Source organism: Haliaeetus albicilla, chromosome 9 (assembly GCF_947461875.1).
Source record: "Haliaeetus albicilla chromosome 9, bHalAlb1.1, whole genome shotgun sequence".
NCBI classification, from domain to species: Eukaryota; Metazoa; Chordata; class Aves; order Accipitriformes; family Accipitridae; genus Haliaeetus; species Haliaeetus albicilla.
The window spans coordinates 18,783,490-18,809,327 of record NC_091491.1 but is presented as its reverse complement, the minus strand read 5'-3'; the positions used below and the strand labels follow the sequence as shown (position 1 = coordinate 18,809,327).

The 25,838-nt window shown below is 41.1% G+C and overlaps 1 protein-coding gene across 4 annotated transcripts in view; it reads right to left on the bottom strand.

Moving 5' to 3' along the window:
* Positions 1 to 759: 759 nt before the first annotated feature.
* The window catches only part of KLHL24 (kelch like family member 24), a 30,740-nt gene continuing 5,661 nt past the window's right edge, over positions 760 to 25,838 (bottom strand). The window contains exons 1-8 of one of the 4 annotated variants that reach the window (XM_069791986.1): positions 24,021 to 24,199; positions 21,249 to 21,368; positions 16,741 to 17,728; positions 11,424 to 11,608; positions 10,145 to 10,263; positions 8,846 to 9,034; positions 8,227 to 8,415; positions 760 to 7,047 (exon numbers count right to left, since the gene is read on the bottom strand). In XM_069791986.1, coding sequence (XP_069648087.1) covers positions 6,847 to 7,047; positions 8,227 to 8,415; positions 8,846 to 9,034; positions 10,145 to 10,263; positions 11,424 to 11,608; positions 16,741 to 17,660 — 1,803 coding nt within the window. In that variant the 5' untranslated portion in view covers positions 17,661 to 17,728; positions 21,249 to 21,368; positions 24,021 to 24,199 and the 3' untranslated portion in view covers positions 760 to 6,846. Of the gene's footprint in view, positions 7,048 to 8,226; positions 8,416 to 8,845; positions 9,035 to 10,144; positions 10,264 to 11,423; positions 11,609 to 16,740; positions 17,729 to 21,248; positions 21,369 to 24,020; positions 24,202 to 25,838 lie in introns of those variants that run through there. The other 3 variants (XM_069791987.1, XM_069791988.1, XM_069791990.1) reach the window with 3 other exon arrangements.

Here is a 25,838-nt window from a genome sequence, read left to right as displayed (position 1 = left end):
CACACAGGGAATACATTTGTGACACATTCCATCTCAGTGGGCTACAGGGCAAAGCTATGGAAGCTGTATTTGACTGCCACAATATCTAAAAGAAATGTTTTTGGGAAGAAGGCAAGCCTAGTACAGAAAGGGCAAGTTCCAAAGATCCAGAATGGAAGTTACAGGGAAGAGAAAGCCTGGAATACAGCTAATATTCTACTAGAAAATACATGAAAGATGGATGTAATCTGTAAAAAATGGGGTATTAAACCAAACACTTTCTTCCTATCAGTTCAACTGCAGCAGTACAACTCTGTCACAGTCTGAACCCTTACTCTGCCATCTGTAAGTGGGACCTTGACACAGCCAAGTAGCTGATTTTAGGAGGATAAACTTTCTATAAGATTCTTTCCAACCCGTTTTGTTGCCAGTCACCTTCCTAGCATTGTTACCTTTTCCTGATTTCCCATGCTGGTTTTGTCTTCCACATCCATTCACATTCTCTTCCCATCGCAATGTCACCCAGTATTTCACATCCCACCCCCTTGCTTTATCATTTTTCCAGTTTTCATTCTCTTTTTAAGTTTATTCTTCTGCACAGCCTTGAGCTTGCCTTTATTCACATCAATATGGGAGACAGAAGGATGTATTGATGGATAGATATGAAGACTGCGGAATCCAACAAGTTAAATTACCCAGAAAAAACAGAAAAGAGTTTCCTCTTTGCACCACCAAGCCCCACCCTGTAACTTCTCATAACCTAAATAAAACACAGTGACCTATTCAAAAGGCAAATGTTTATTAGGTACACTGAACTTTAAAAAACTTTCAAAGAACTATGCAAGAAATATATTTAAATATAACAGGTGTTATTGCAATTATGCTACATTACAAAATCACTTTTCTACTGTTGGCACAACCTGAAGACCTTAATGTTATATGCAAGATAATGGTACATTGACTCTGGCACACAGTAAGTGGTCTGCACTTTTTTTGTTCAGATGTCATTTGTACTGCACCAGGTTGTTCTTGAAGACAAGATCAGCTCTTTGCGGAACTACGCCTTTTATGTTTCAGTAAATAAAGGAACTGGCAAGGAATAACATGAACTACTGTTTTCCTCAGCAAATAAGGAAAATCAAAACATGATTTCAGGTGAAGATAAAATACCATACGAATAACAATTCAGGAGGTAAACTCTCTTTCCGTGGCCAACTAGCTCCTGTTAATCTGACTCCAAATTGCTACAGGTGCACCAAGAGAGAATGACTCATAGGTCCAGCATTTACATAGATGAAATTAGTAATAGTTCATTACGTTCAAGTCTCTTGATTTGCTTATTGCCATGCTGCACCATATTATTGCTTCATATTACGTATATTGAACAAGAGGTTCATGACTGACAAATCGGAGCATTCAGAAATATCGTAGAGGCTATCAACTAAAACAAGAAACTGTACATGTTAAGGACAGGAAGTCAAAGACTAAACTCAAATCCTTTGTCACTGACGAGTGCTGGAAACAAAAAACAGGAAAAAACAAATACTGATTTCCCTACATTAAATCTGCCATAGCACTGTAATAATGGAAGCATTCTAGGCATATTCTAAACAAGAGATTTAACTATTCTAGTTAATGAATGGCAAGATTTATTTCTCAAAGGACATCAACTGTCTGGACAGGAAGACCAATCCTAATAAAGATTAACTGGGAGAAGTAATCCAAGCTCTTTTCCACAATAGATAAAAATATAGGTGAATTCAAGGCACAAGTATTTTCAAAATTAACACACATTTTCTTTGGAACTAATAATACAAAGTAAGCCATAATCACATTATCAATGTGCTGTACACAGGGGCTTTTATGTGCATTACTTATAACAGCACTATCAGAAAATGATCACAAAATTATTCACACACAGAGATGTGCACACATAAACATATGAGCACAGACTGCAGCACTACGGTAGAAAAAAAAGAAACATTCCTATAAATAGAGTTCTTAGCAAAGTTATCAGGGCTATATACTTTGAGTAACAAGAACTTATGTGTCATATTAGTTATGGAAGACGGCTGATGCAAGGCCAACATGCAGAGAACATGTGATTCACATCTGGTTTGGGGTTGGTAGGAGGCTGCTTACTGTTTCATGGCAATGCTCATAGCACTGACACAATCATGATAAACTGACAGTGAGATTCATTTTTATTAATGCCACCTGAAATAATTCAACACTGAAGAAACTGGTGTGCTAGACATATTTAAAAAAAATCTCTGCTTGGCCCCCAACCAGATAGCAAATTTCTGCTTAAAAAAATTTCATCTTACCTTGTAGACTCCTTTTCTGAGTATACGTTGCTCAGATTTTTTTTAATCAGGCACAACAAACCATTTCATTTGTACTTTCTTGTGTGTACGAGACTACATTCAGATTAAAACATTCATTTTGCCTCACTGATCAAGTCTTGTGAATTTGTTAATGCTCTTGAATTGGCTTTTGCCACCTTCAGCGGTAGGAAAAAAAACCCCCACACATACACTTGCCTACTTGGGCAATTAGGAAAAATGAACCTTTGGCTTTCCTGAACATTGCCACTAGAAGACCATGACCACATATGCATCTTCATTGCTCCAACTGAGTTCAGCGAGTTGACAAACATGATATATTTTTACCACCTGAGTTTCAGCATCTGGAATTGCAAACTTAGGAGCATCCAGAATGTCTTGGTTGCAGCAAGCCCAGCCAAACACACAAACCACAAACGCACTGCGTTTCCTTCTGCCATTTCTCACCCAACCCCAATGAGTTTCTCTCTTGTCTCTTTGGAGCTGGACTATTTGTGGCTCTGCCCACCTGCTGAGAGCAACAGCTCCAGCACACCACCATGCCTTGGGCAGGAGGGAAACCTAAAGTCACAGGGAGTGGGACTGCTGCTTATCTTGTCCTTGCAGCTCAAATAAAACAAAAGCAGGATAAATTGAGTAATTATCTAAGATAATGTGGTAAACTCAACTATTTTGAGGAAGAAGCTGGAGCACTCAGCAGTGTCCTTGCTCTCAAACACAAGTGACCAACAAGCACAAGTGACCAAAGCTTCCTCTGAACCTCTGTCAGGGTGAGCATCTCCTCTTCCTACATCACCAACCTCTCTCAAAAATCTGCAGTGTTAAAAATACCATTTAAAAAGCTTGAGTAAATTATGATAAGGGTCCATATCAACATAATCTGCATTAAATATATCTGTGCTTCAGAGCGTAGAAACAAAAGCAATCTTTGATGAGAACCACATTGGTGCCAATTAAAATAAAAAAATAACAGTACAACTCTGGACCCTTGGTGCTAGAGGTGAAAGCACAGTGCCTAATCCTCAAAACACTTACTAGGCACATAGTATAAAATGAATAATCTGATGGTACAAATGGAAGAGATTCCACAAATTATGCCTACTTAAGCATTACCAGGAAGGGAGCCTACAGGTAAAACTAAATGATTACCAGACAATGTTACATGTTTGATGGCTGTAAAATGAAGGAATGCATGGTGTATCCAAGAGTGGAAGGCTACAGGCTGCACTATAATGCAATACTGAAGTTATCTATTCAGAACTTTCTTGAAGCCAGGCTGCAAGGAAGCATCAACTTTCTTTTCAATTAACATCATATTGCTAAGAACAGAAGGATTCAACTCAGGAAATAGACATCAATATGGAGAAGGAAAACATTTACTCTCTTTTTTAAAAGTGAAATACTTAAAAGGTAATTATCTGTTTAGTGGAGTGAAATATTAAACAACTCTTAGAATTTATTTTTTAGGTATGACTTTGGAGATACTTGAGCCCCCTTCCCATATATGGTTAGACTGAAGTTACATTTTTGTGCAGGGGTGTCTACTTTAGAGCTACCAACCCTATTACCATTTATGATGGAAATCTTTTGATTATACTAGATTACATTACTAATTTTCTCTCTTAGCTGAGACAAAAAATCCAAATTGCTGCTCAGGCCCATAAACTGCAAGCAGCTAGACATGCGTAATAATGAGAGTTTAAATCTTTGAATTCATCTATACCTAAGTGAAATGCATTGGAGAACAGGTGGCTCAGGAATGCAACTTCCAAATTAATGCATCCTTCTAGAAAAATGGTATGTTTCATTAAACCAAAGTAGAATTGTTCTTTTCTAGTACATATAAAAATATTTGTTCTAACAGAGCAGGCCGTAAGTGCAAATTATTTACAGAGTCAACAAGCAAAAAAAAAAAAAAATCACTGCTTGTTTTAAGGAAATCATTGCATGAATAACTGCCATTTTAGCAATGCTCCACACATATAACTGTTCAGCATTGAATACAGGTTCTCAAGAATTGTAAGCAGAAATTTTCTTCTACATCTACATTTCTGCATTTACTGGTTCATTAAAAGCTGTCATTTACAGAATAATAGGTAACTACATAAATTGTTAAGAAAAGACAACCAAACTATAAAATGAATCTTCAAAACCATAGAAAGCAGTATCTTGTTATTTACAGAGTAGTGCAGTATTATAAACACAGATTAAAAGATACCTATACATAAATGACATTGTTCTACACCTACAGAATAAAGAACGTTTAAAAACAGTTTAGCATGACAATCAACATTACAAGTCTTAACACAAATAAGAAGGAAATCAAAGGAAAGGAGAATATTTTTCAAACTGCATCTCTAATGAAGTGCTCCTATCATTTTTTTACATTTTCATTTACAATGATGGCACAAGTTATATACAGTGTTAGTATGTATCAGTTACTGGGCAATTACCATTGCTATCAAGGGACCTTATTCACAGGTACTGGCAGTACCTTTTCAAAGTAACACTTGGTGAGCAGAAACACAAGAAACTTAGAAAAGGATTAAATTTATCTGACTCATTTGTCTTACATTACCAAGGGACTTTCTTTTTAGGGCAATGTGAATGTACATGCTCAGGGACTGACTTCCTAATTACATCGCTGATATGCAAAGATTTGTATTTTATCAGTATTCTTAACATATACAAAGCAGTGTTTGGTATTCAGCCAGAAACTGAAATTTGTGTCCTTTCCTGAGGTTACAAGTTAATGCATCACAAAGTGCTCCCAGTGCTCTTTAAAAGTCATGACCATATGTTACTGAAAACGATGACTCCCAGTTTGGCCATAACTTCACTGAGGGTCAGAATTTCCATCTCATGAAGAAATACTCTGGGAAAACAGATGAAGAAAGTCCAGTGGAACAAACGACGTTCCAGAGATGGTGCTTGTTTTCACCCTCCTGAGCAAGCACGGAGACCAGAACACCGAGGCCAGGGCTGTCTCTGCAGGGGCCTTATGGGTTTTTAATTGCCCTGGCGCTGACCAACTTTCCTACTGGCTGCTGTCCTCAGAATTCCTTTGAAAGGCAGTTCCTGAGGTTTTTGGTGATTAACAGGAAATTGGTACACAGACAACCCTATTCATTTTCCAACTCTCAAGTGCTATTTCAGTTTTTATGAACTTGTGCCTCAACTATACAACTGTGTACTGGAAATAAAGAGACCTAGTACAGAAATCTAGGGAGAACTTAAAAAAATACCTTTACAAAAAAAAAAAAAAAAGGTCAAAATACAGGTGCTTCCTAGGCTTCAGAATTATCCAAAACATATTATGTGGGAGTTAACTCATATGGCTACACAGACGGTTGCACACATATTTTTCTGGTGATAGGAGGGACCTTTCCAGAACTTCTTTATCTGTGGCCAAGCAGCTTATACAGTAGTTTAACTGTGCTAAAGTGATTGTCTGAAGAAAGGCCAAGAAATACTTGGTGGGTACTCTGCCATCTCTGCAGATGAGATATGCGAAAGATGAATTTATAAGCTGTAGGGTGCACCCAAGTCCCTACCTCTATCATCAGGTAATTTATAATGTGATTCAGAAAAGTGGAAGAATCCAGAGTTCATCATCCTTTATTCCCTGAATAGTTTAGAGAGACTTCGCAGGGAGCAAAGAGCGAACCCAGTAACATTCAGACTTCAGCCATACTATTCAAAAAGTTAAAAACGGGGATTCAAAATTTGCTTCACAGATGCATGCCTACACCCCAGCGGTCACTAGTTTTCCATGTCATGTAGCCTTGTACTTCTGATGAACATTTAGCAACACTATGAATAAGGTACGTAGCGTTAAGGTACACAGTTGTTACTGCAGTGTGTTGTGCTGGCTCACTAAACAACCAGTTTCTCCTTCAGAAAAAAGCATTCCTCAAAGATTCTAATATTTGTCCTATGTAGCTTGTTTTGTTTGGTTTTGTGGGTTGTTTTTTTTTAATTCCAAACCATGCATGATCTGACATTAAATCTACTTGGTTAAGCCAAGTAATCTGCTTGTAAGAATGCTGTGCATATGAATTGTAACATGAGATTTTTTTAATTGTAGGTAATTATCCTAGATGATTCTTTGGAATTTACCTGCCTGTGTATTTTTCCAATTAGCAGAACCTGAAACACCTTGCAGATACCACTTCTTAGGACACAGGCACAAATACTGGTGAAGGCACTTTCCCCAAAAAGCTTCCAAGATTTTAATTACTAATCACACATAGGCCAAACTTTCTGAACACTAGTACAACATACTATTACTGCTCTCATATCAGAGCCCACAGCAGATATAACTGAACTCTGGTTACTGGATATCTTTGTAGACTTGTTTTGTAAGTTAAATTAACCCTTTTTCTAAAGGCACAGGATGCAATTTTCATGCGACACTTAGGTAGGGAAAGGGCATTTTCCCACTTCAGGAATCTTTAGAAAAGCCTGTCTCGCAGCAGACCACTGGATTAATTCACGCCATCTTCTTTTTTCAAGAAAAAAATTACAGTTTAAAGCCTTTTTCATTATATCTATGAATCGTCACACAGCCATGATATGATACTGGCCTGGGCATGGCTGCTACTCCTGTGATAATGCCTGTTGCGGGGTCATAACAAAGAATAGTGTCTGTGGCTTCACCGTTTTCTCGTCTTCCACCAAGGATATAGATTTTTCCATTACACACAGACATGCCACAATTCTCCTGTTTCAAAACAGACAAAGGAATACATGATTATTTAAAAAACAAGACCTCAATTCCTGCCTGTCTACTGCAGCATTGTGACTACCATTTATAAACAGACTGACCTATACTATTCCCTCCCTGAAAGGGCCAATGCAGAAAGCACAATAATTGGGGAAAGCAGCAGCACAATCCTACAGAAAAGACTATTTCAGGTCTAAGCCTTCACCGCACATAGCTCAGACAAGGTATACAATGGGAATACAGCAGAACACTGTACTTGCCGTTTAAACATCTGAGATAAGGAAAGGAGGAGAGAACAAAGATTCTTCAGAACAGAGACCACAGTAGGTATTATTAATGCAAAAAATGAGAACAAGGAGAAGCATGTTAGAGGAGTAACAGATAATGAAGAGGGATGTAAACAGGGCAAGGGAAAAAAAGCCATGACTAAGAAAAGAGTACATAAGAAAAAGTCAGCGCTGTGTCCTACTTGAAACAAAGAGAAATAGGATTTTATTTCTTCCTTAAAAGCAGGCATGGAAAAAATGTTCAGTTAAACAGAGAACACAGATCAAAACAGAGGAATAGAGGGAAGGCCAGGAAAAAAACCCGAATTCCTGTTAAGGTAGATACTGTAGAGTATGTGATTGATGTTTTAAAAACATAGGGAAAATTAGCTGATACACACACACTTTACTACCAAGGGGACACATTTTTAAATTCTGCTCAACGTTCCACATGTGGAAATGATACAGCTCTTGCTACTTACGTCAGACACTTTCTGTGCTATACAGTGGGTTTTTTTCACACTGTAAAAAAAGCCTTCAATATTTTTCTGTTACATTGAAAGGCTTTAATCAATTATAAGGAAATTATTATCTTCAGTCTAAATTAAAACATGCAGCAGAACTTGACAGAGATCAATTTCTATACAATTAAAACATCATCCATTAAGCCAACAGTAACTGCTCTCAAATGGAAAGTCTGGACTGGCTAACAGTGACACCCAGCTGAAAAGCTACTGGTTTAGAAAATTCCTCTTCTGTGAGGTTTTGAATTATATAGATGAAGTAAAGCAAGAATGGAATCAGAGATACAATTTTAACAGGGTTAAACAAGTGTATACTCATTTCATGCCAAGAGAGTTATGTAAAAAAATACCTTTCAGATGTCTACAGGCCTTTTAGTGTTAATTACCTGTCTGCTGAATGTATTCTGTACATGCATCCAGTAGTCCTCAGCCGGATCATAGCAGTATATGGCTTTGGTAAGCCCACCAGCAACGTAGATCAGATTGTTTAAAGACACAGCCGTAATACATCTTTTTGCAATAGGGATAGTTGCACGGAGCAACCAAGAATTAGTATCGGGATCATAAGACTGAACCTGAAAACAAATACATGCATTTCAGATTAAAAGCCTAACTGAAATAATAACCTGGAACACCCACACAGGTTATAGAAGGGGAGCAAAAGAAGCAATACCTGGTGGACAATATCTCACCAAGAAAATGAAGTCAATATAAATATAGGTCCATGTATCAATAACATCTATATATGCACCATATTCAACATTATTTTCCTAACACTCAGGTTTAAGAATTCACAGAATTTGTGAAGCCAATGACAGTATCCATGAGAAAGACCACAGTAACAGTATATTATTGAGTTAATGTTTTCTACTTTATTTTTTGTATTATAATACTTCCACACTCCATTCAGCAAAAGAGTTAAAACAGATCTCTGGATGATCTATTTTTAAACCAGTAATAGTGTTTACCATGGAGAGAAGATGCCATCAAATACAATCAACTGACCTTGTCAGAACATGTGTTGTCATCAGGACCACCCCCAATCACAAACAATTTGCCAACACAGCTGGTAACTGCTGGAGAGCTCACAGCTTCTTTAAGGGGAGCCACCTCTGTCCATCGATTAGAAAATGAATCATAACACTCTACACTGCTGAGGCGGTTTTGCCCATCATATCCTCCAACAACATATACCTATACAAAGTGGTGAAAACATCGTTTCATTTTTAGAGTAGTTACTACATTTTAATATGACATTAAATTGATTTAAAGCTTCAAGAATCCTAATTTGTTAGGTTTGTGAAGGGATACTTTCCTCAAATTTTTAATTTATACACAGGAAGAGAATAATATGATCTAAAAATAATAGGTAAAGACTCCCTGGAGAGTTCCATTCAGTCACATGTGGTATGACAATGTGAACACACGTCCAAAGCATGGTATTATTAATAATGAGATAGAAACTTCCTATCTGAATGGCATTTGTTAAAAAAGGCACTTCTCTGCATTTTTCTTTTTACAGATTACATTCATCAACAGCAGCAGCAAAAGTCCCTCTGAATTTACTTCTGCTTTTCTGTGTTTTGCCTTTTTCCTAATTGCTTACAAAAATATTTCTTCTTCTCAGTTTGTAAACTTTTCTTTGCTTTCCTGTTGCTTCTCTCAAATTTGAGAAGCAGAGCTCATTATTATTCATGTCTACCTTCTTCCCTCTGTTTGCTCCAGCTGCAAGTCTCATGTCTAAGAAGTCCAAGGGACACCACGTGCACCTCTTCCCTAACTTTCATTAATGGAATCCCATGGGCAGTTTGATGTTAAGGCATATATGCCTTCAAAATACAGCAAAATCTCCCACTTCCCCGCAGCATATATTTGGTTAATTTCAACATAAACATTAAATAAAAAAGCACAGAGCTGACAATCAGAGCAGTACCAGTTTCTGTTAATAACTGCAGAAACTGTTAAACTTTTTGACAGCACTTTTGAAGCACAGGCAAATCCAGATGCTTCTTTGCTTCCCAAAAAAATGCGTCTGGGGGATAAGATGCTTCAATGACAAGAACACCACAAAAAAAAAAAACAACCTGAGATGTAACATGATTTTCATGTCCACAGATAGTTTCTAACTAATAAAGAACCTAATTGTTTAAAATAATTCTTTTATTTGAAAATATATATATTTAAAATTATTTGATGGGAAATACGAAGTTATACTAAATATGTACATTATGTTTTCTCAACTGTTTTCTTATATACAGCAAACATCCCCACTATAAAAAAAAATTATAAATATACTTCTCTTACTTTACCAAGAAGAACAGCCATTTTATGACGCCATCTGCCTTTATTTAAGGATGCAACTCTGATCCATATGTTAAGTTGAGAGTTATAAATCCAAACATCTCGGCTATTGATTCTTCCACCTTTAAAAACACGAATATGCCAAGTTGAATAAGTTAATTGTTAAATGAGAAATGTTAATAGTTAACATGCCCCTCTACAGTGGGCAAAGAAAACTTGACATCCTTTTTAGGTGAAATAAAGTTCTATCTATATTTCTATGCTAGACTGAAAAAGTCAGTTTCAGTGGATTTCAAACATGAAAACATACAGTGAGTTATTTTACTTACGTGTGCCTTTCCCAGTAATATGCTGAGATAACACTAGATTATTTCTTGAGATTGGAATGCATTTTAACAGCTTTTGCCCATGGTCTTCAGATTTCCTTTAGTGTCACTACCTGGATGAGACACTCAATCTTAACCGTTTATGGGCCTCACGGCACATTCCTAACACTAGCTGTTCTTCTATTTGGTTCATGCATGCATCTCCTTTGTTTTACACTGTTCAAATGATACAGGTGCTACACATCTGAGACGACAACTTCCTTGGTTAAACTAACACATGGGACTCTGTGTCCCCTATAGTTTACCCTTGCTAAAAGACTGAATGAGAGGTAAGAACCTATAGCTATTGCTCATTTCACTGTAAAAGGCTGGTATAAATGGATCCCAAACTCAGGCACTAAAAGAAATTCTCCATTTTACATTCCCATGAAGAGAAGCAGCATTAACTTTTTCTTTGGGAGTTTAGGCAGCCATATGATACAAGCAAGTTGCCAGCAACATACTAGCGCTGTGGTGCTCCTAGGCAACTGGTGTTTTTAAACAGCACATAGCACATTTTGTAGCAGAGAAAACACTCCTGGGAGAAGACTGCTTGGGATTTTTTGCTTCTAATTTTTTGCTTGTAATTTTTCCAACTGTTGCTGCAAACAGGCCACTACTATATTTTAAAGCAGCATACTTAACAAGCATAAGCTAATCTCCTTAAATATAATTGATATCCTGGACTCAGCTGTAAAAACTGCCAATTAACACCAAACAAAAATCCCAGAAAACACTTTTGTCTACAATAAGATTGGTTTGGGGCTGGTGTTCACCATTTACATCAGAAAGTGACTTTCAGTTGAGCTTCTGTAAGTTCACAGTAATAAGATCTGCCACACTACTTTAAAAAAAAAAAAAAAGAAAAAAAAAAACAAAGAAAAGAAAGAAGTCTTAAATTTTTTAGGATTATTCACCTGAAACAAGAATATCATTCCGTAGAGCACACACTGCATACTCAGACTTGGTAAACTCTGGAAGTTTAGCCAGTGACTTCCACTCTCCTGTTACAGGATCGTAGCACTCAGTATATGGCAAATTAAACCCTCCAACTCGTTCACAGCCTCCAACAACAACTATCACCTCAGAATAACCAGTTGATCTAAAAAAGTGAACACAGAAAACTAAGACGTAGAAGATATTAGTACATGGAGGCCAAACTACATTGTCTTCAAAACTGCATGAAAATTGGAAAATTTACTATTTAGCACTAACTTCTATAGCAGAGAAAAAAGCAAAAGGAGTCACTTAGCAAATAGAGGTTTTCACTGTTTCCAGCTGTCTCATTACACAGCAGGTTGCCACACCAACAGGTGTTCTGTGTAAGTGGTGGAGTTGCACTGCACAACATTCTATGTAAAAATCAAATAATTAAAAAATACAGAAAGCCCTTACTCCAATAATATTTTTCCTTTGACTGTGTATATAGAGATATCAGAAACAGAGTTCAAGTGAGGCCTGAGACAATGAGATGAGCAATGTTTCACAATGAAACCAGTCCCCATGTCCCCTGCCCCAAATTTTACAAAATTCATAGTACTTTACATTGCTTAAATATTAAAAAAGTATAAAATGTTTTAGGTTATTTCCTGAAAAAATAAAAGCTGAAGGCATATAGTCACCAAAGTAAGGGTAAAGAAAGAGACCGTAGAACCAACGCATAGTTAAAAAAGTAAAAAACAGGCATAGCAATAGAAGGAAACATTAAGGAATGCTGAAATAAAAATTCAAGCCTAAAAGAAAAACTAAAACTCAGTGTGAAAAAACTAGGCATTAGACAGTCTGCAATGTACGCAAATACGCCTTTAAATTCTATTCCACACACATTCTCCTTCTACCAACCTGATGCTTCTGCATTATACGTATTCACAGCAATAACGAAACTTGTATGTTAATCCACATTTGAACCTAGAGAATCAACCAACCATCTTCGAAATGCAAATCACACTATGACCAACTTTTATTCCTCCTCTCAAATTTATAATTTCTTGTGAGCATTTATCAAAATTCTTTATTTTCCAGGCATTTTTAGATTAAAGGATTCTGCACTGATATAGTTATTTCAAGAACTGCTGTCTATTAGTTAAGTAAAACTGAATGCAAGATTGATTTTATTTTTGGTTAGCCTTTTTGTTGTGTTGTGCTTTAAGTTTGATCCCAATATGAATGGACATCTCATGCATACCACTGCTGAGTACTGCAGTCCTCTCTCCAAGAAACAACAACAACAAAAAAATTTACTTATGACTGCATTTGAGATAAAAGTTACATGATCTGTCCCCAAACTTCTTAACATGAAGTTATGCACATATTAACTTATAAATCCTGATGACATTTTCCCCATTTTGAAACATCAGGAATAAAACCAGTTAGCCCTTCTATATCCCTGTCACCACATACCATAATTTAAATATACCATATATATTTCTACTCAGAATATTTTAAACAGGCAAAGGCAATGCTAAATGATAAGATACTATAGGGTTATATAATGAAGATACATATCCGAGGAAGCATACTTACGCACCTGAACTAGTCAGAAGAAACACTCTCTTCAGCTGCTCAGCTTTGAAGTCATGCTCATTCCTGGTTTCTGTGTATTTACTGTTATTGGTTTTTGCTTTTTTGAGGAACAACTCTGCAAAGAATCTCTCAAAGGATAAGAGAGGGAAGTTCCTTTGCCAGCAAAGCATTACCCAGGAAGACAATTTCCTTAAAAGCAAGGTACTCATCTCATAATTTGCCTTAGAGGCAAGCATTTACTCTGATACATTTGAGTATCAGGTAACTGTATGTATGGAAGAGGTTTGTCTGTTGATTACTTTCTAGATTAGAATCAAGACCTCCACTTAGTTACTGAAACACTTACTGTACCGGATTATCAATCTTTATTTTAAAACTAAATGAACCAAAAATCTTGATTGGAGAGGGCTCTTTATGAATTGCTATGACAGAGTTTTTCTCTTTAACAAAAAGATTAATTTAGTACAGTATTTCAAATCCACAAAACCCCCAAAATTTTCCCAACATTTTAGTACCTATATATACCCATATCCTTTCTTCAGTTAAGAAACATTTTCTCTGTTACATTTTCTTGAAGGAGTCTTGCACTGTATAAGGTTTTAAGTTAGTTCCAAAAGATTTTTTTGCAAATGACAGAGGGCACATCAGTTAAAAAAAATAAAAAGTGGGAGTACACAAAAAGAACGTATAGGCAAAGGCTAATTCCAGAAAAGAACTAAGGTTACATTTGAATGGAGATTAGAAAAAGCTGTGATCTCAATCAGTGGTACAGAAAGTCTTCCTTGCAGCCCTCAGCAGAAATGGTGTGAGCAAAATAACAGAGGTGAGCTAAAACAGGCACTACAGAGATTTCAGAAGACACCCCCCCCATCAGGAAGAGGTACACAAAATGGAAAGGGGGAGTGGAAGACAACCAACAGTGACATACAATCCCCTGCATTCCCAAGAGCAGGTTTCCAACAGGTCCCGAGTTACATACAGACTTTTAGACAAGGTCAGAACGCCTAACAGCACAGTGTCAGATGGACAGAAGAACTTTCAGTAGTTCAAAGGGATTACATTCAAAACCATTTTAAATTTGGGAGACAAATTACAGGAATTCTGGTAAGTCACCACTTTCCCCCCCCCCCCTTAATTCACTTTTGGTACTAAATGGGTTTCTGTTACAGACAGAAATGTAAAGTGAAATAAAAATTCATCTCCTTGGGGCAAAAATAAGGAACTACATTAAAGCTTCCTAAAGGCAACCAAAAAGGATGTGTTAAAATGTATGAATGTAATAACTTCTGACTAATTAAAGAGAACACTCATGTATTTTTATCAGACAGCTTAACAGAAACTGTGTGACTGAAGAATTCACGGGTACATGGAAATCTGAAGACAGTTTAAAGCATACAGTAGGAAGAGCCTGTTTTGTATATGGAAACGTATTATTGCTCACTGCTTGATCTCAGCTTGGAGATTTGCTGCACAACACAACTAGCAGGGGACAAGAGAGACTTAAAAGGAGCACGACAGACAACCTCAAGATGTCACTATGGTGTTGGAAGTACATAACTGAAAAGCTCTTTCAAAAAGACTGCATTTGTCAACAACCATTACACCACATTTTAAACTTTTATTTACTTCAGGTAACTCTTCACGGGCTTCAAAAAGAAAAAAAAAAGTCAACTGTGAATTGCAATCCACACTGTTCTTTAAAAAAAAAGAAAAAAAAAAGGGTAGAACCCACTTCACCCATAGGTGCATACATACCCATACAAGGAATCACAATTAATTTCCAGAAGCTTCAGTAAAAACACTGGTGTGGGAATTTCTGATCCTGCAGCCTGTCTCCTTTTAGAAACAGTTTATATAAAAAACAAGGAAGGCAAGAGAGAAGGAAAAGAGCTCCCCAGCATCCTCTCTTCCCCATTCCCCCCAGAAAAGGTGTCATGAAAACATGGGGGAAGGGGGACCTGGTAACTGTTTTAGAACATGATCTTTTTGCTATAGGCAACAGAAACAGACAGGCAACAGAAACAAATGGCAAAGAACTATTCCATGAATGTAATATAGAAAAGGGGAAAAAATTCCTGCTGGGAGGCCTGCCAGTTTTTCTCTTTGTAAATGACCTCTCTTGTTCCTGCCTACTCGAATTCACAGTGCAGTTCAGTAAGCTCAGCAGTAAAACCAACAAAATCCACAAAATCCCAAAACACCGCCCCACCAGCTTCAGAAATCACCTGTATTAGGCAAGGTACTTCATTTACAAACTGGAACACTACACTGAAGTTGTTCAGATTCTCAAGTACATACACACCATGCACTTCGACAAAACTGTTAGGTCTGAGTGTATTTGCTTTCTTCATCAAATTGGGTAATCAGCACACAACACACACCACACCAAATACCACAAGATACAGCCTCCCTCCAACCGCTCATGAAATAAGGAAGTCTTTGGTCTGAATTCCCGTGGTCTCTCTCCCTCAGGCCCAGACTCAGGGTATAAAAAGCCTCTGAAACTATCATTGCACCAGTTTCCAAACTGCCATAAACCAAAAGCTTCCAGAGACCCTTCATGGCACATACAGCTTCAAAAACCTGGCAGCAGGGCTGCAAGGAGTCTAAGAATTTCTTCTCTCTCGGCAGGATCTATCTCCAGGATTGAAGACTGGAAAGCCACTAATGGGGCAAATGCTTGCCAAGTATTTCCCCCTGCCCCCATAAGCAAGCCTTTAACACATGCCAAAAAAATAAAGGTTCCCTGCACAGTCACTGTACAGCAACCACATTTGACTAAGAGTAAACAAAGATGAGTAACTCCTAACACAATCTGTTTGTCCAGACCAGATCCTTGCATCACTTTAATACAATACATGATTTTATAACTCCAGCTTAAATCAGCTGGAGTTAACAATAAACTATCATGTCAACTATCATGTGGAGGTAAGGCTGGGAAAATATTTTTCAGGAAAAAAATCATAACCACCATTGCTCATAAATGCCACTAATGGACTCTTCCTCATTTCTTCTTGCAACTTCAGTCACCTATTTGTGTAACGCATTATTAAGTAGCAGCAATTCTGAATTATTAAAATGTCACAGAATAAGCATGAAATACTTCAGGAACTGTTTCATAATTCTTTAAAAATGCAGTATTTAGTTTCTTTACAGCTAAGAACCTGTTGTTCTGCTGTCTATTGTCTATTACAAATCCTTGCACTACTCCATCTGTAAAGTATTTGTGATGTAGCAAGTGAATGCTCTGAATATATATCCCCATCCACATCCTTTATAGTGTGCTGTACACTTACATGACTTTGTTATAAAAAGAAAGAAGGTTGGGAAAGGGAACGGTTTACCTGCTATAGCACAGTAAGTTATTTTCAAGACACTGCTATTGTATGAAATAACTTAAGATCTCACCTAGCAAACATTAACCTTTGGAAAATATTTTACTTGCAAGGTAATGTAACTTCACTTACCTGAACAGCAATAAAGTGATCTGTGCAAAAAGACTCACATACATTTTCAAGACATGTGTGAGCTTCACGTGTTGGGGGGAAGTACAGAAGTGTAACTATAGTGGCTCCAGAATGCAAAATAAAATATTCTGCAAGGTAATTTTTTCTGGGCACATGTATATCAAGCATCTGTACATCGAACTATGTCCTTCTCCTACAGAAATAAGAAGAAAAAAAACCAACCAAACAAACCAACTTTCCTCACCTGCGTGGCCTAGTTCTGGGAGACATCATCTCATTTCCAAGGATATGGTATCGCCTGGCTTCATGCAGCAGCTGATAGCATTCTGGGGAATTCTGAATCAGCTGGTCCACTTCCACAGTCTGAACAAAGTAGTTTGGGTGTAACAACGGGAGCCTGACATGCGTCAGAAGTTCATGCAACACTGGTCTTCGCAAGTCAACCGCCCGGTACACCCAGCGCATGACAGCTTCAAACACCATTTCTTCCTTACTGATCACCAGTTCATCACTGCAAATGTAATCAATAAGTTCATCCTTCCCCAGTTCGAGAAATTCTTCATGCTGGGACACATCCTCAAACGTCTGCAGCGCAAAATTCCTGCACTTGGTGAACAGTGTCTTGAGCGAGTGCGTATCTGCAAAGCGCTGGATTCCCAGGCAATTGCAAGGATCCAGCTGTTCTTCCAGGAACTTGGCACAGGCGTCACGCAAAACACTGATCTGAAAGAGACTTGATGTTTCAAAGAGATACTGCACGTTCTCTGTAGTGATTTTCACCTTGCCAGTGTATACATACTGTAAAAAGCAATCCATAGCTTCGGCAAAAATGCCATTGATCTCCACTAACATCTCTCTACTTTCTCTATGATCGTTGCAAAACATAGCTCTGAAGTAGCTGCTGCAGGCTGAGAGAACTGCTCGATGGCAGGGAAACTCCCTTCCCTCCACACAGATAATAACATCTGTGAACAACCGGCTGTCTCGAAATTCATTGAAGATCTGGAGAATGCTTTCAGCATGGGATGATCCCGAGGAGAAGTCGAAAAACTCAGGGCCTGACAACGATTTTGGGTCCATTTCAAAAACTTTCCGCTTGGTTGCAGGGGAATCTCGTATCCCACTATCCTCTCTATTCAGTCTACGTCCCAGTATTAGTACCATTGTTACATCAGTTGGCTATAGAGTCATTGAGAAAAATTTGCAGAGTTTCTCCTTTGCAGTGCTACAGTCTGAAAAATTAAAACACTTCAGTATTCAGTCTGGTATATTCTTAATTCCATCACAAGAATTAGACAAGATACTTGCTTGGTCACTCTGAGAATTAGTACAATTTTTTACCTTTACTAGAGGTGACACAGAGCAAATTACCACGCACCTTGCACAGGGCAATGCAGTATTATCTGCTACACGTTAAATACAAAATATACCCATAGAACAGGTGTTATGGATGGCAAGTTCTGGATGTCCCAGCACCACTGGCATTGCATTAGCGTTCAAGATTAAAAAAACCTGAGATCTCAGCTCCAGTAAATCACCCAACTGACAGAAACCAAAGATTTCCTGGATAAAGATCCAGAGCTTTGGCTTTTCTCATTTTTCAGTGTAATCCTCAATTCAGCTGGAGCCTCCAAGTACTACTATAACAGCACTAGTCAAAAAGGGAAAAAAAAACACTGAAATTTTCAAGATAAAAATTCAGTTGAGAAATCACTGCATTGTCATTATAAAAAGTCTACCATAATGAAGTCTTAAAATACTTGTGTTTAACAACATTAGGTTATCTCAATGAATAACCTTGACTGTAAGTTTTCACCTGTTCATTCCTAGCATCTAAAAATTACATACAATCTAAGATTCAATTAAAAATGAACATAAACTGCTAGCGCACAAATCAGAATGAAGAAAGAATTACATTTATTTGTGTAAAACTACTGAAAGTAAGAACCAAGGGCAACTTACTGAGGATAGGGAGATTTTCTGTTTTCCAAAGTACTACTAGCAAATAATTCTTAGCAAAACTTTTTGCTCACGCACTTTCCAGTTTCAAATACATAATGTATGAAGTTCCACCCAGCATGCCAACACACACTTCAGATTATCAGAGCACTGAAGCTGCAAAAATCAAGTACTCAAATGTTAGCATATGCCAATATTAAAGTTTGTAGGTGAAGAAAATGCAGCTGATTTTGCAGACAGTGTGTATTAGAGGTAATGTGATCAACCAATCTAGCAGTAATAGGGCTTTTTGCCACTCCTGAGCTTTAAAATTCATTGGATGAATGTCCACCAAAATATACTGAGGCAACAACAGGCTGGGCAAAACGCCCTCTTGGGTCTGACATAGGTATCATTCCAAATGCATGTAGTATTTATTTGCATGTCTAAGAACATGCACTGAATTATTTTAAAGTTTATGGACATTTTTTTCATGCTGCCAAGAGGTTATATTCAGTTTCCTTCATTCCCCACTTACACAGTCAGTAAACATCAACTCCTCACAGCAATTTCATTTCCTGACACGCTAGCATCTTTAGAGCTACAATTACCCAATCCAAGTCTGGCTACCTCATCGCTTAATATAGAACACAATGAACACGCTTTTTTTCAAACAGGCATTTTACACAGCACCTTTAAAAGGCACCATCTTAACAAAGAGCATGAAAAGAATACGTGCTCTACATTTACTCATTGAGAAAAAAGGTTTTAAAACTATCTTTTTCCATATAAAATTTTTTACACATATTTACAAGGTAGATTCTTGGTATGGCTCATTTACCCTACAAAATATTTAATTTTCATTTGAATTAAAATGGAATCAGTTGTCGCTCTGATGCCTGAAAAACACTGTTGCAACAAGCCTATCTAATAACATTGTTTCAGAGAGGCATAATTGGACAGTCTAATCTGTAGCTGACAATCTATCCAATGTATTTCACAACCATTTTACCCCATAGTGATGCAGGCCAGATAAAAACAAAAACCAACAACAACCACCACCACCACCTCACCAGCTCTGTTACTAACACTCCAACCCTTACATTTAACTTTATCTGCAATTAATTCCACACTACTCAGCATGAGAAAGTGGGCAGAAATGAAGCATCAGCAGTAGAAAAGGGAAATGTAACAATGAAAATATAAATATAAACCCTAAAAGCTTGATTCCAGTGTCACAGATTTAAATCAGAAGAATTTCACTAAAGCTAATGGAGCTTTCCCAAAGCAAAGTTAGCCTGAGATCAGAGACAAGACACTGGCATACTGCATGAAAGGGCAAAACACAGCAACTAAGTAAAAAAAGTTTCAAGATTAAATCTTTCTCATTACGTGAGAAGTTAAGACTTAAGAAGACACTACATTATGCAATCACTAATAAATGGAAAGAAGGGCTCTGGGTTAAGACTGCCCACTGAAGGAAGCAGTATCTTCTTTATGCTTGGAACAACATGAAATTAGTGGTCGGCAAATTTTTTTTTTCTTTAATGTCCTGATGGTTTAAAGAAATGGGAGACTAAAAAAAAAATAAAAATCCATGGAGCAGAAACTAATCAAGGGGACAAATATTGCAAATTCAGAAATAAAAGAATAGAAAGGAAAAAGAATTACACTCCATTGCAGAAATTACTGCTTTTGAATATACTATGCTTCAATTTCTGTTGAGTTAATGACTTCTGTAGGTTTGCTTAAGCAAAGTAATTTTGTAAGACTATCAGTAACACTATCACATGTTCAGCTCTATCAGACACACATATGTCCTTCTCACAAATCTTGCTTTGGCAGTTTTAAAATGTCACCACCTCCAGCTGCCTGCCCCATGTTTCAGCCCCAAAGCTGGAAAGGCAGAGGGGAATCCATGCCTGAAGCTGAGCTTCTTAGTGCGCAAAGGAGGAAAACACGCACAAGAGGATATACTTGTCTGCATCTTAAGTGTATATAAAGGCACTTACACATGCCTACAGACTCTGCACTATAAACACCAATCATTTAAAAGATTTTAACACTGAGATCTCTTCAGTAAGTTCAAACGAAGCAAAAGAAAAACAAAAGAAATTTACCCCAAAGGCAGCTATTGGAGATTATTATATAAAAAAAAAAAAATATACAAAATGCATTGGATTGCTTGCCTGAGCACGGCTCAACAAGGATGGACCTTAAGCAAATCAGAGTCTACCCATTCAAAAAACTGGAAAGGACAAACAAATCATACTTTCTATCAACAGGTTTTAAAAATGCTTTACAAATGCAGACACAGCTCTGACATGGATGTTACCTGCACATGCACATCTCTAAATTAAGCTGGATTCACTCGAAGATCTGGTTCCTGTTTCCTTAATCTATATTGTCTGTAGGCTTGCCTACACAAGATGCTCCTCAGAAATAATCTAAGAGCCCAATTCAGAGACCAGTAAATGAGGTCTATAAAATGTTTGCCCTGACACCTTCTATCAGTAAATCCTCCTATGCAAATTACTTCTATGTTGCACTAAACTCCTCCTTCCTCCACTGCAACATCCTCATGTATTTTACCCCTCCTCCCTTCATCCACAGCTCTGGCAACTTTCTCGTAGAGCTGTTTTTCTGTCACTTCTGCATCACAGAGCTCCTTTGGTCTGTTAGCAGAACTGACTGAAAGCACCAGAGGAAACACGCGGCCAGGGTCGGGGTGAGGCCCTTCGGTAGCACCCAGTCATCAGGTGTGCCTGAGCTCTACCTCCAAAGCTCACCCTCAGGGTGCAGTTTCAAGAGTACCTGAAGCTGAGCTGGGCTTCTGCTGCTGCTGCCAGTGGAGGTGGCTTCCACCCTGCGCCCACTGCCGTCGGTGTCACGTCAGCACCAGCACTTGCGTGGCGTGGCCAGACCAGTGACCGTCTGTAAAGAGAGAAAAGGAGGTGCTGGAAAACGGGCAGCTACCCTGGGGAAGGGCAGGAGCCAGCAGCAGGGTCCCAGCACAGCCATGCAGCAGCCCACCATGCTCCGCAGACACTGCCTGCGCGGCCAAGCCTGGCAGCACCAGTCATGTCTACTATTACCTGGTACGGTATTAGTAACAGCACCCCCGAGGTAACACGACCAAACTCAATAAAGTAAACGTATTTTCATTTGGAAGCATAGGAACTGTAACTCAGGTTTGGCCCTGGTTATTTTATTTGTGTGACCTTAGATAACATAATCTGCAGATGTGCTTCATGTCAGACATCTGGTTACCGCAGGACTTGGAGAAAACAAACTCCCAGTTTTATCTACTGCAACACACTGGCTAAACCACAACACGTGCTCTAGGGTTTGTTTTTTTTTTCTTTTAAAGGAAGAGAGAGGTAAAAAAAGCATAACCTTTCCCTCCTCCAAAAAAAACCAAACACGGCATTTTTTTTGCCTTCCTGTTTCTTTGTGACATAAAAAAAAAGACCAAAAAGTTGTTTTAAAGGACTTTCTTTTAAAAAAAAAAAAAAAAATCTTGTTTTACAATAGAAATTGAGGATTTCAGTGCCTTTAAAATGAAGGAGGTCTTTAAGAATACCGAATAACTAGTGAACAAGAATTCAAAGTGAACAAGCTGACTGACACAGTAAGGAGTTAGTTGCACCATATAAGTGTTTTACTCTAATGCAAGATGCTATTTTGATAAAAACCAATACTCTGAATGCCAAAACTCAATAGTAATCAAGCTAATGACACACAAAAAAAAGCCCCAAGTGCCCTCAAAAATCACCCAGCAAAAACAGGAACTGATTTGGACATGAGACTCACAATTACTAAGTAAAACAAAACAAAACCAAGCAGCAGAAAGGAACACCTTTAAACTGTGCAGAAGTCTTTAGGTAACCTTCTTGTAAGTGAAAAGGTCACCTAAAAGGGCACTGCATGCTCTCATTAACCTGTGGGGAACAGACTGTGAAAAAGTCAATGTTCTTCCACCTCAGTTTCACTATCATCTTTACACATACTCCGATTTTGTTTAAAAAAGCCCAACAAAAGCCCCAGTCATTGCAAACATCCCGACTATGTGTTTCAAGGACTTCCGGGGGGTTCAGCCATCTGCCTGTGAATCTGAAGCTAACAAACAAATTGCAGCAATCAAACCGCGCAGTAACAGCCAGGCCGAAACCACAACCCACTGAGATTCTTTTTACCTACAGGAATAGGAATTTCTGCATACGTAACGACGTGAAAATTGGACTGACACGTAAACATGTAGGTCTGAAAGCCCATGCGTTGCGGTGGATCCTACAGAGCAAGGCAACGCGAAACGCACAAAACAACCCCAGCAAAAAAAAAAAAAAAAAAAAAAAATAAATTAAAAAAAGGCCGGGGCATGCGAGGCCGATGGCGTCCTTAGCGGCTAGCCCTTCTCCCGCCGGTACTTCAGCACACCCGACCGGAGCCCAGCTCGCCAGCGCGGGCGCGTCCAGGGAAGGGAAGGCCAGCGCTGAGGGGACGGACGCCCGCGGGACTGGAGGCGGCTGTACCGGCACAAAATGACAGCGCCCGGCAGGACGCGGGTCCCAGCCCGGGGGAACCATCTGTCCCAGCACGGCAAAGCACGCGGGGAACAACCGCCTCCCACGGCCACCCGCCAGCCCCGCACCGCGGATACCGGCCAGGCCGGGCTTTAACGCCGGCGCTGCAGCGGGCCGGTCCCGCAGCCGCCGGGAGGGCCCGGGCGCTCTGCACCTGCGGGCTAGAGCCCCGGAGACGGCAACGGGCCGGGACCCCCCACGCCGCCGGGCCGGACCGGCCCCGCCATGGCAGAACGCTCGGCCCCGCCCCCCCCCCCCCCAAGCCAACGACCGCCGGGGACGAGCGCGCGCGCGCACAAACACACGCGCACGCCCCGCCCAGTTGACACGGTGCACATGCGTAGAGGCACCGGCTCCCGGCCCGCCGCCGCGCGCACGCGCGCCCTCCAGCTCACCTTCACCCCGAGCCGCCTTAGCGACAGCCCCCCCCCCCCCGCGCACCCTGCCCAATCCCCGGGCGGCCCCGCGCCGCGGCCCCGCCTCCCCCCGCCCGCCCGCCCAATCCGCGGCCGCGGGGTCCCCCGCCGCGGCGGCCGCCGGCCGGGGAGCACGGAGGAGACCCCGCATTACGAAACCACCGCGGCAGGGCCAGGGGCACCCGGCGCCCCCCAGCCCCGCTCCGTCCCGCCGGGACGGGCGCGCCGCCCCGCCTGCCGGGCCCCGCTGCCCGCACGCGGGACACACACACACACACACACGACACGCACAGCCGACAGGTCCCGGGGCACCGGCGCTGCCGACGGCCCTTCCCCGCCCTGGCACCGCCGCGCCGGTCGCCTCGCGCTGCCCGGCAGGGCCGGGGACGCGCTGTCCCCACCGCGGCGGCTAACGGTCCCGGCCGGCCCCGCGTCGCGGCCCCGCAACAGCCGCGCCTCGGCGGAGCCCCGCGCCCTCCCCGGGGGCTCCCGGCCCGCCGCGGGGGCAGGGGGCCGCGCCGCCACCCGAGCACTGCGCCCGCAGCGCGGCTCCACGCCCCCGAGCCGGCCCGCTGCCCCGCACTCACAGCCGGGAACGGGCCCCGCCGCGCTGCGCCCCGCGGGAGCTGCCGCCCCGGGGGGGTCGGGTCGGGTGGGGAGCGGTGCGGTGTGGTGCGGTGCGCTCGGGCCTCTCCACAGCCGCCGGTCGCGCTGCCAGCGCCGCTCAAAACAAAGGGGCCGGCGAGGGCATGTGACCGGCGAGCCACCGCACATGATGTCACGGCGGCGCGGCTCGGCGCGGCCCTGGGAGCTGTAGTCCCGCCGCCCCGCCCGGCCCCGGCGCCCCGCCCGGGAACTTGGGTCGTGCTGCCGGGCGGCGGGGCGGCAGCCCGGAGGCGGCTGAAAAGCGGGGTCTGCGCTGGAGTAGCGTCCCGGGAGGAACCGGGGATAAACGGCCAGAGGACACGGAGGGGGCGTGAGAGCCCCCGGCGGCAAGAGGGCTGCAAGGCGGCAGCGTTTGCCACTGCCAGCTCTTGGCATTGGCCTTCCCTTTGCTGTGGACCGTGGGGGGATGCCCGCTCACACGCACGCCTCCCCCCTCCCCGGTATTCCGGACCGGGCCCTCGCCTCCCCCCTCCCCGGTATTCCGGACCGGGCCCTCACCGTGAGCACCAGAGCTGCAGGTGAGGAGCAAGTGGTGCACGGGGATGGCACCTTTCACGGTGATGCTCCTTTGTGCCAGCTCTGGGGAACCCAACCAAAAACCCTCAACGGGAGCCATCTCCCAGAGTAAAGAAAACACCAGGTCTCTGTAGTTTTTCAGTCTACGTGACCAAAATAGAAACTACTATTACACAAAAAAAATCAATCAAAAGAGGATCTTTGTTTATGTGAGCTACAGCTTCACCCAATTAATACTGAATTTCCAACCAACAAAGCTTTTTTGCCGGTTCCTGTTCAACAGTAGCACGAAACGGGGTGCCCCTTTCCCTGCTAAGCAGAGAAAGGCAAGGTTACTTTTAAGCTGGGACGCAAAAAGCGCTGCTGTGGCAGCTGGAGGTCACAGCGGTGGCAGCCAGTCAACTGCAAATATAAAAGCAGGACCCTGGTGTCATTGCCGTGCAATTTCAAGAGCAGGTCTGAGCCTGTCCTGGAGCCCAAATTCACTTCATATCCAAACTATTTGGACACCGGCCCGTGCTCCAACACAGGCTGATGGAACATGCCTGCGAGTATGGAAATTTCTTTTTGCTCTGCCCTTCAGCATAAGCAAACTTGCAAGTCCATAATGCAGAGTAGTGAAGCAAGGGCAGGGACATGCATGCCTAAATTAAGTTCATTACCAGGTACTAAATGAGGCCTTACGCAACGTTGTGGAGCTGATGTAGGCAGGCAACTGCCTGCATTCTCCTTCCTAGAAGGATGACCTCTCCCTCCTGCCCCTTACTGCCGAGGGAAAGGAAGAAATACCAATTCTTCTATTAGCAGCCACCTACTTTGCTCTCCTAAATGTTAGCTATCAATCCCAGCTATCAATATATGTTTACCTTTTAGTGAACCTACACAATCATCTGACCTCAGGATATTCCTTCTTTTGCCTGTTTAGGCCCTCCCCGGGAAGCATACACAGCCTTGTGCTCTTTGCAGTAGCTGATGGTGGTCCTTCACTGTAACTATTAGAAGACCAGCATGTGCGCAGGACTCCAGGATTGATCCTCTCTGGAGCAAACCAGTCTCAGATTTTCATAGGCTAAACGAGCTCTGCTTTTCCCTGGGGTCAGGTAAATTGCAGCTTTGCAAAACAGGTAGAATTCCTAATTAAAAGGCTAAGTTGCTGAAAATAGACTGAAAATGTCAATTGATTCTGGTATCTAAATTGTTTCCATGAAGACCTTAAACAATTG